An 11,141-nucleotide genomic window follows, 5' to 3' on the forward strand; every position below is an offset into this window, starting at 1 on the left:
AAGACAACGTACATAAGCCTTTTAGAGGAAAAGTAGTAATACTTAGAGATTATTTTAGACAAATACTACATGTAATAACTAGAGGAAGTAGACATGAAGTTGTGAAAGCTACTATAAACTCTTTATCGTTGTGGAAGCATTGCAAAGTTATGAAATTGTCAAAGAACATGCGGCTAACGACAACTAAGACGACTGATGAAGCAAAAAAAATCAAAGAGTTCGCAGATTGGATTCTTAAAATTGAAATTAACGATAATCCTGATTCCGAAGCATGAGAGTATAATGTTCAAATTCCGCCAGATCTCATCATCCCAATTAGTCCTGACCAATTAATGGAATTGGTTAAATATACACATTCTGACCTTCAGCACAAAATGAATGTCCCGAAATTTTTTCAAAATAGAGCAATATTGACCCCTACACTTGAGGTTTTTGAAATGATAAACACTTACATGCTTGACATGATAGCTGCACCAGAACATGAATATTTGATATCCGACTCTGCTTTTGCAATCTATTGAGGATTCTGAAATTTGAGGTGAGTGGTTTACCACATAATTTTTGAACGACACTAGATGTTATTGAATGTCAAACCACAAACTATTATCGAAAGTTGGTACTTCAGTCATGCTTTTGAGAAATATAGACCAAGAAGCAGGTTTATGCAATGGAACCAGGTTAATTGTGGATGAACTCGGCGAACGTGTTATTGGTGCAACTGTTATCACGGGAGTTATATGTACCTCTCTCTAGAGTACGCTCAAGAAAGAGTCTTAAACTTTGTATACTGGATGAGTCGGGCAAACAATAGACCAGTATTGTAAATGAGGAAGTTTTTGGAAATGTTTGATGTATACATCACAATTTCATTTATTTATTCTATTTTTCTCTCATATATTATTACACAGTTGACATATACACGATTGAATTAATTATAATTTAAAAATTAAATATATATGAAAAATAATTTATTTATTAAAAAATTCCAACAAAAAATTTCGTACAACACACATGTTATCGCACCAGTAATATATAGTGCAGCTAATGAGAAATACAGGTGTGGTCAGTGTGGAGTCCTGTTACACACGGTTGGACCATGGTGCGAAGACAATACAAGGGTGTATATGCTTTCGTGGAGAGGGGTCATGATAATGTGGAGGTGACTTGTACTTGAGGGGGATATTGTTGAGAACTCAACTGCGGAGTTAGAGTCTCACATTGGTGAAGTATGGATGAGGAGAAGACTTTATAAAAGATGTTACTCATATTTAAGGTTTTGGGTTAAGATGTGGCGTCAATATCTCTTGGTGTCTTGCTCCTTGGCTCATGGGCTCCCCTGTCTCTCCCAATAAGTGGTATTAGAACTGATGGTTCGTGAGACCATGGTAACGACTCCTTGTGTCGAAAGTCTTCCTAGTAGTGTGGCTAGGGGGTGGGTTCCGTTGACCAGCGAGTAACAGTACAAGTATGGATAGCTTTCGTAGAGGGGGGCATGATAATGTGGAGGTGACTCACACTTAAGGGGAAGATTGTTGAGAATTAAAGTGCAGAGTTGGAATCTCACATTGGTTAAGTATGAGTGTGAAGAAGACTTTATAAGAGATGTGACCTATGAACCTAATACCTTAAGGTTTTGGGTTAAGATGTGGCGTCGATATCTCTTGGTGTCTTGCTCATCGGCCCATGGGCTCCCTTGTCTCCCCCAACAAGTGGTATCAGGGCCGATGGTTCATGAGACTATGGTACGACTCCTTGTATCCTAACAATGTGGTCAGTGTGGAGTGTCTTGTTGCATATGGTTAGACTATGACGTGAATGGCGGTACAAGGGTGGATATGCTTCCGCGGATGGGGGCTATGATAATGCAGAGGTGACTCGCACTTGAGGGGAAATTGTTGAGAATTCAAGTGCGGAGTTGGAGTCTCACATTTGTTAAGTATGAGTGAGAAGAAGACTTTATAGATGTGACCCATAAACCTAATGCCTTAAAGTTTTGATTTAAGATGTGACATCAATATCTCCTGCTATCTTTCTTCCAGGCCCATGGGCTCTCTTATCTCCCCCACATATTAATATTACATCTAACTCATTTTGGATTGCATTCCTTTTTTATTTGGGGCATTTAACATATGTGAAAACCTATAAATTTTGAGACATAGTAGATTCATGATCTTCTCTATGATGCATCATTGTTTTCTTCACAATTAAATACGAGGATATGGAGGCTTGATTAGCCAGTCAAATCGAGATATTGATGCTAACAGAGTCAAGTACTCTTTTCTTCTCCTAATTGGCTTCTACCTCCCGACAAGTGGTATCAGGGCCGATGGTTCATGAGACTATGGTACGACTCCTTGTATCCTGACAATGTGGTCAGTGTGGAGTGTCTTGATGCATATGGTTAGACTATGACGCGAATGGCGGTACAAGGGTGGATATGCTTCCGCGGATGGGGGCTATGATAATGCAGAGGTGACTCGCACTTGAGGGGAAATTGTTGAGAATTCAAGTGCGGAGTTGGAGTCTCACATTTGTTAAATATGAGTGAGGAGAAGACTTTATAGATGTGACCCATAAACCTAATGCCTTAAAGTTTTGATTTAAGATGTGACATCAATATCTCCTGCTGTCTTTCTTCCAGGCCCATGGGCTCCCTTATCTCCCCCACATATTAATATTACATCTAACTCATTTTGGATTGCATTCCTTTTTTATTTGGGGCATTTAACATATGTGAAAACCTATAAATTTTGAGACATAGTAGATTCATGATATTCTCTATGATGCATCATTGTTTTCTTCACAATTAAATACGAGGATATGGAGGCTTGATTAGCCAGTCAAATTGAGATATTGATGCTAACAGAGTCAAGTACTCTTTTCTTCTCCTAATTGGCTTCCACCTCCCGAATTCGCCCCCCCCCCCCCCCCCACGAATTGGCAGCCACCCTATGGTATGATATGCAATCTTAGTATATCAGCACTAATGTATCACTAAAAAAGTAAAAATCATCCCTGACTTAGAAGCACATATCATTGCCAGAGCCAATGATATATGAGCATATTATATATGACCTGTATTACTGTATAGCAATGGTGAATCAACCAGCGTTATACACCATACATTGGGTTCCTGTTTCCTTTTCCTTTTCTTTAAGCTGAACTGTGACATTGCTGGTGCATTGGGCTAATTGGCGGGCTCGCTAATTACTGAGTATGTTTTGAAAGGGCCAAAAATATTTGGGCTTCAAGAAGAGCCAACATAATATGTTGAACTGCAATGCCCATAAACACCCCTTGTTTTTGACCAAAAAAAAAAACACCCCTTGTTTGTGGGAGAAAATAACAAAGAAAAGTGTTAACTATGTTTATTTTTCACACATGACTTATTATTAACACATCAATTAAATTAATTAACCCAAATAAAGGGTTGTCTAAATGACTCATGATAAAGTTTGGGTTAAATAACTCATCATCCAATCACATTGAAGATAAGTGAGTTGGAATTTCTATATTTTATTTATTAATTTATTTCCAACTCATTTATCTCCAATGTGATTGGATGATGAGTTATTTAACCCAAACTTTATCATGAGTCACTTAGACAACCCCATTAATATCAAACTCAAAAGTCAAAACTTTCCTCTTTGTAAAAAAAAGTCAAAAGTCAAAACAATAATTAAAATTAAAAATAATAATAACCCCTTAATCATCCTTGTACATGTAATAAGCACATTTCTAGTAGTGCAAGCAAGAATACAACATGCTTAGCGAGAAATTACAAACTGATACAATAATTATGATTTATGAATATGAATCAAAATTGGTCAAACAGAAACGAACAAAAGAATCAATGAAGGAAACAAAAAGATGTTGGTTTGAGAAAGCTTTTGAGAGACAAACATAGAAGAGGAAACAATCCTCTTATATATCTGCAAGGATCAAAAGGCAGCAAAGTCAGATGGTTGGTGTGTATCAGTGAATAGTAAATGGCAAAATATGAGGGATGGAGCCAGAAGCAAGGAAGAAAACATAGTAGAGAAAAAGGAAAACTTGGGGCAGTGATCTTTGTATGCTTCAGAACATGTCTTTTGTCTTCTTTCAGGGAACCTTGCATAATAAAAAAGGCCCAAATGCCAAAGAAAAGGGGGACGATAGAGAGAAAAAAATACCTCACTTTAATGTAGTAATTTCATTAAATATCTCTTCCTTTTTTTTTTCCCCTTTCTAGTTTTTAAAACGCGGTAATATTTTATTATTCTGAGACTGAAAACTCGGTAGTGTGTAAACCTTTTAATGTACCGAGTTTTTAAAACTCGAAATTCTACACCGAGTTATAAAACTCGGACTGCATTTTTAATATTTCATGAATTAAAAATCGGAACTATATTTTTATTTTTAGTAAACAAGACATTTTATTCACATAATGCTTCAAGGGTCATTCTTCCTTTTTTCTTATTGGACTTTTTAGTTGAGATTAGAGGGCTTTGAATTTGCTTCTAAGTGTCAAACAACCACTTATCCCAAAAGCTTAAGCTATTGGGTAAGGGTTACTTTAATGGTTTTATATTATATTCTAACACATCCCCTCACGCAAGAACCATTTGGGCTTGAAGCGTGGATAAATGCACAGGCCCGCCTACCATGTGTTTAATTAAATCCCACTTTTAATTAGAAAGTAAGGGAAGCAATGATCGAACTCTAAACCTCTCGGCCATAGAGGCTCTGATACCATATTCTAACACCAAGACCCCGCAGGGGCTTTTGGCACCACCTCATTTGCCCTCTTGGCCACAAAACTCACATCTGCCAAAAATACTCAATCTTTGCATAAAAAATCTTCATGAACGAGATGTGAGAAAAGAGTAAGAAGGAGGAGGAAGACGAGGTACCCTACCCAGATGAGAAAATGAGGTTGCTACACCCCTTGTGATCCCCATGACCCCATCAATTCCGGTTTACTTGTGATCCCCATCAATTCCGGTTTACTTATAAATAAAAATGGATGTTGCATGGAATCTAACTGAAGGCTATTAAGAACATTACTGTGACCGGCTTATGTGCCATGGGAAGGGGTTCTATGAATGTCTAAATTTGATCCTTATTTTTATATGACAATTTGCATGCTATTGATACCGCTTAACTACATTTGCTTTGCCTTGTTGGGTTTCTTTTTTTTTAGCCCTTCTTTCAAGCACTCTTGCCCTCTTCCATTAATAAATTTTGGGTTATCAATCCTTATAGATCATACAACTGCTTATAGCACCCACAATCATGGATTCATTATAAAAGTTTATTGATTCTAACACTGATGCTCATATCTCTTTATACTATAAATTTTATTATCTTTCATACAAATGTTATAACTGCACCAAAATTAATAATTTTTGTCAAAGGCCGTTTATGCAGAAACATTTATAAGCCCCTAAATAAATATATGTTCTCAAAAAGAGATACAACGTAGGGAAATTAATTGAAACAAGATGAAGACCCGGCTGTAAAAATGATTTTTTTTTAAATATATTGCAATTGTTATGAACCAAATAATAGAACACTTCTTCAACGGTGCAAAGCCAGGATCTGAATATCAATTTTTAAAAGAAATTCAATTTTCATTAAAACTCATTGCTTTATTCTTTTACACAAGGAAGAAAAAACTAGCAGCCAACCCTCAAATTGATGTCACTAATTTTCTCAAATATCAAACCTGAGTCAAGGATAAATATTATAAACAACATGTATTTTCTCATGGACAATTATAAGTTGCAATCTCCAAAGTGAAATTTTGAGACGGACTAAAGATTTTAATGTGTAGTGAGATATCAGCCAACGACGAAAACGCCAGCTAGAAAGCAATTGGTCCCACATTTTTTTCTCGCTCTCTTCACTCTCCCAAGAATCCAAAGATTTGAACCCAAACGACGTGGGTGGACTTCTCTCTCGCCAAACACTCTCAGCAGAGAAAATACAGATAGAGAAGGAGAGCAAAGGTAAACAGCATTTTGAGATCAAGTTTCGGTATATCTTTATTCTTCATTTGATTCTATGTTTGGAATGTACATGTACTCTCCATGTTGTGCTCTTCTATTTGCTTGACCTCTGCGTTTTGAGATCAAGAAGAAGGTGATATATCTTTATTCGAAACTTTGAAAGGAACTTGTATGGAGCATCACCATTTTTGAATTTTCTTGCTACAGCAGTGACGACCCCACTTCACTGCGACCACCACCGTAGCCTCTTTCTTTTTCTTGACGGCGCTCCCTCTCCATTTCTCCATAGTTCCGTACAGATCAATTATATTATTTTCGCAGTTTGGTTTAAATGTGTAATATTTGGTTTAAATGTGGCCTACGGTGCATTACTCATGAGTCATGATGCATATATGACTTTCCCTTTTCCCATTGCTGCTTTGTATACATGTTTCTGCATTTTATCGTTTTATAATTGCTTCTCTGATAGTCATTTAACAATAAATCTATTCACACATTATCTGTATCGGTTTCTCATTGGTTCTGAATTGCTATGCATCTAATTTTGTTCATATATGGTTCAAGTTTACTTGTAGGCTGTAGCATCAACACTGTTACGACAAAGACTTGATGGACGTCCCCGACACCATTTTGCACAAGATTACTACGCTCCAATCCATCCCAAAAAAGCCTCCTCCAGATAGTGCAAATAATGCAATTGAAGTCATAAATGATCTTTATACCATTTGCGAAAACTATTATTTTGCAAATAGTTCCGTCGCTAGTGCTGTGGATGCTCAACTACAAGAAAATGCTATCCTTACTATCATGAAGCTTCTTAAACGCACGAAAAATTGGGAGGAAGTGGTCTCAGTTGACCTCAAGAATGGTTTGCGGTCAAAATGCATTCGTATACTCTGCTGGCTCGCTTATGGAGTAATTAATTTCTTTTGTTTCATCGTCTCTTTATGTTAAGATATGATCCATTTCAGTTGTTTAAACTAGAGTATACATTTTTAGCCACGATAATTTTCGGGAATCACTAGTTATAAATGTTAATTTTTAAATTGGTGACAATGGAATGGGTAAGTGACTAGTATCTGACTTGATTTGTGCTTATCTTTATCTTAAAACAGCCAAAGGATAAACAAACTCTTGTTGATGCTGGAGCTATGCGCCATTTCGTTTATTTCTTAAAGATGCACAAGTCTTGTGTCATTTCTGAAACATTTGTTGAACTTCTCAGCATAACAGCAAGTGCAATAAGATTTCTTGCTTATGCTAACACCAACTTTCAGGAGGATTTCAGGTTGTTCTTTGTTTCCATACTTATATATATATGAGAATCTTTTATTCTTCAATTTTCTTACGCGTATGTCGCATTTTTCAGGACAGAAGGTGCTGCTACTGTTTTGTTTGAATTGCTAACTTTCAACGATTTAGTGGTACAGAAGGAAGCAGGATTAGCCTTGCAAGTTTTGTCATTTGAAAATCATGCCACCAAACACAATGTAAGTTTATTTTGCGCTCAAATTGGTAAGTGAATTTTGTCATAGCTTTTTAAATACTTGAATTTTTTTTTTGCAGATTGTTGTTGAGTGCAATGGGTTGCCAACTATTATATTTTTGCTTCAGTCAAAAGACCCCAGTATTCATCATATGGCGGTTAGTCAGTCACCGACATGAATTTACACAATTCTTTGTATTAGTTTTGTTAGTTACAAGCTGAATTAGCGGTTTTTGCAGGTTTTCCTAATGATGTCTCTTGCCCACTCTTCGCCCCCCGAGACTTGTTGTTGACAGTGGTGCTTTACAACCATTGATTCGTTTATTGAGGTAGCATTGCTCTTCCTTTTCTTTGTATGCAATACATAGGAGAATGATGTGTTTATCAAACTTGTTAGTTGCCTACTGCATACATTTTCTCCCTAATTAATCTCTGCATGTTCATGATTTTCATGATATAGTTCCTCATGTTGGATGAGCCGAAGAGAAGCATCTCGTTTTCTTGGTGTGTTAGCTGAATTCAGTGCACCTTTCAAGGTAAATCAAGTTGTGTTTTTGCTGAATACCTGAAAGTCTGTCATTGAGTTCTCTAAATTTTTATAACTTGTGGTTTAAGTAGGCTCAGATTGCTCAAAGAGGAGCTATAAAGCCTTTGGTAGACATGATAAAGACGTTAGATGAGCAGCTTTGTTCAGAGTCAGTTTGGACTCTTAGAAAGTTAGCAACGGTGAGGAGCAAATATTTGCCTTATTTCTTTTCAATTGAATATGAAATTGATGAATATAAAGTGTAAGACGTATTTCTTATTTTGCATATATTTCAACTATTAGAACGACCCTGCCAATCAAGCTTGCATTGGTTATAGCGGAGGTATAGATCCTCTAATCAATCTTCTTTGGTCAAAGAGTCGGTCCATCAGATACCATGCAGGCCATGCGCTTGTTTGTCTTGCTGAAAATGAGGTGAAATTAGTTCCCTTGTTCTTTACTTGTTAAAAACTTTATGTTGCTCTTTCTTAGTCATTAATGAGTATTGATATGCTGCCACTGATATAATAGCTTTGTTTTATAGGACAATGTTGAAGATTTCATTAAGGCTCTCAGTTTTCAAAAACTATTGTGTGGACGGTTCGAATGCCAAGTATGTTCATTTAGCCTTGGTCCAGCTTGCATTTAATTTACTAGTATTTATTTCTTATTGATGATTATTTTCTTTGATTAAGGTTCGCTAATAGAACTCATTTCTCTCACTAATTTATTACTTGTGTTTTGCTTATTTCAGGATACTAAAGAGATTGCCTTAACGATTTTAAAAAGATTAAAGGAGAAGATGCATGGCCAAGTGAGTTTTCTAGAAAATTATTTTAAAGATTTTTTTTCATTTATTTGCATTATTTGACATTATTATTGTATCGAATCCTCTTTGCAAGGTATTCAAGCACCTGTTATATCTTATGGGCATTGAAGACAGAAGTGTTCGAAGACGTATAGCTGCTGCTCTTGCTCACTTGTGTTCCCTTGATGATTGTAAAACTATTTTCGTTGTTAATCATGGTAAAAAACATAGATCTGTCCATTTTTGTCATTTCTCAATCACAACTTGAAAAATATTTTCACTCAATAAGCTGCTAATTCTCCAGGACTGGAATTGCTTTTGGATCTTCTCAAATCTTCAATTCCATCTCAATTGATAACTGCTTCTGTAGCCCTTCTCCAGTTGGCTACCAAAGCCGCTGTTTCTCCTATGGATGTTGTTTCAGCAACCGGCCAGGTATTGCATCACTCATAGATGAAATTTAGAGCATATTCTGAATGAATAAAATGGAAAATTTGTTTTTTACATTGTGTTATTTGTTGTTGGTTGTATTTTCTGTAGGTGTTACGCGGTGAAGAAAACTTGAACAATCCTGCAAATTATGATGTTGTGTTTTTAGTGGAAGGTATGGTTGTGGACCAAGTGGTAGGACACTTCCCCAGACCGGCGGGCACTTTGATGCCTCGAGCTATCCTTTATTGTTTTCTAATACTTTATTTCCTATGCATATTGAAGCTCAGATGGTTATGGAATTACTTAGTTTTTCTTTCTTCAGGCCAAAAATTTTATGCGCATAGAGATTGTTTAACGGTTTCTTCTGAAGTGTTTTGCGCGATGTTGGCTGGAGGTTTTAAGGTGAAGGTTTAATGAATCTTGCAATATTGTTTTAAGCCCCCTTGTTGTTTTATCTTTCATTCTGACCTGGCTGTGATGGCCGGTCCTTCACTTCATGTTAGAAATGTGTATTGAATGAGAGAAACATATTTTGGAAATATCTCATTACTTGAAACAGAGTACACGAGTCAGTATATATGCATGTCTAAGCTGCCACTATACTACAACTCATCTGTAACTAACCTCCAGTTAACACAACTAATCTCTAACCAATCTAGGTGAGTATTTACATAGTTGATAACTCATTTACATAACTAACACTTTGCAATTGAAATATGATCAATGGATCTGCTGAACTTAAGTGTAAACATCTATATTAATGTTTGAATATATGTGTAACGCAGGAAAGTGGAGCTGAAGATGAAGAGATACCGATACAAGATATTAAATGGGACGTGTTTGAATCAATGATGAGGTATTGTGGTGCCATACTGTTTCTCTGTTTTTTATATCTTTTTTATTACAAGCAAGCCCTAAGTATTAACTGATATTCTGTTGGACTAGATTTATATACACAGACCAACTCAATGTGAATTTGAGTATTGCTCTGGATCTATTGAAAGTGGCTGATCAATTTCTTTTGGATGGTCTTAAGTGTCAATGTGAGAAGGTGATTTCTGCGGTAAGATTTGATTTTCCAGTAGTTTTATTTCTATTTAACTCAATCTAATGACTCAATCTAATGACTGTTGAAATTATTCTTACAGTTTCTTTCCTTGGACAATGTTGTACAAACCTTCAACCTATCAGGGCTTTCTAGGGCTACAAGATTAAGAGATGAGTGCATAATGTTTGTCCTAAAGCAAATTCAGGAGTTGAGCCCGAGTGATGTCAAACCCTCGTATGTACATTCTTTAAAAACACTTTCATAATTATTTTATTGATAAAGAAGTAAAAGAATATAATAATTCATCTGCTCAATATGCAGGCATTATAACGCGGTTCATTCCATGTTAGCAGCCATGCCCACACTTTTCATGGATTTACTAACCAGAGCATGATCCTGAGGAGCCGTAGATTTTTAAACATTAGGAAAAGTGGAAAATGATTTGAAATGTTAGACGTATTTCATTGGTGATGTTCTCAGGAATTATAGACAAAACACCGATATTGTCTGACTGCCTGTGTCTATTTGAAGGACCAACTTTGCTATTTGAAAGTGGCATGTCACACATGGCATTTCTAGATCATTATACTCCACCCTTATATCTTCATAAATTATATATTTTCCCTAAACATTCTCATGTATGCGTTTTCTAGTGCATTCTTCAAACTTCCCTTCATGTCATGTACTAGGAGACAGAAAATAAGGCAGAAATAGAATGATATAAGAGCATCTTCACGCTATTTCTTAATTCTTAGTTATTAACACTATTTATGTGGACCCGTACTGCCACATGTGCTTAAGCAACTCTCAAACAATTTTGCTCCAACGATGAGTTCTTAGTTCTTACCACT

General features: G+C 36.2%; 1 protein-coding gene across 1 annotated transcript; it reads left to right on the forward strand.

The window, feature by feature from the left end:
* Window positions 1-8,928: 8,928 nt before the first annotated feature.
* LOC130725107 (ARM REPEAT PROTEIN INTERACTING WITH ABF2-like) lies at window positions 8,929-10,878 on the forward strand. The gene is made up of 7 exons (XM_057576362.1): window positions 8,929-9,028; window positions 9,115-9,245; window positions 9,351-9,434; window positions 10,028-10,098; window positions 10,188-10,305; window positions 10,391-10,524; window positions 10,612-10,878. The coding sequence occupies exons 1-7, from the start codon at window positions 8,929-8,931 to the stop codon at window positions 10,682-10,684; spliced, it is 711 nt and encodes a 236-aa protein (XP_057432345.1). The 3' UTR covers window positions 10,685-10,878.
* The last annotated feature ends 263 nt before the right edge of the window (window positions 10,879-11,141 follow it).

Source organism: Lotus japonicus, chromosome 1 (genome assembly GCF_012489685.1).
Source record: "Lotus japonicus ecotype B-129 chromosome 1, LjGifu_v1.2".
In the NCBI taxonomy this organism is placed as follows: domain Eukaryota; kingdom Viridiplantae; phylum Streptophyta; class Magnoliopsida; order Fabales; family Fabaceae; genus Lotus; species Lotus japonicus.

What these genes read in the sequence shown, in the direction of transcription:
- LOC130725107 (XM_057576362.1), top strand. Translation starts at nt 8,929, where the DNA reads ATGGGCATTGAAGACAGAAGTGTTCGAAGACGTATAGCTGCTGCTCTT. An exon ending in TATTTTCGTTGTTAATCATG is followed by an intron (nt 9,029 to 9,114) that starts GTAAAAAACATA and finishes CTAATTCTCCAG; the next exon opens with GACTGGAATTGCTTTTGGAT. An exon ending in CCGAGTGATGTCAAACCCTC is followed by an intron (nt 10,525 to 10,611) that starts GTATGTACATTC and finishes CTCAATATGCAG; the next exon opens with GCATTATAACGCGGTTCATT.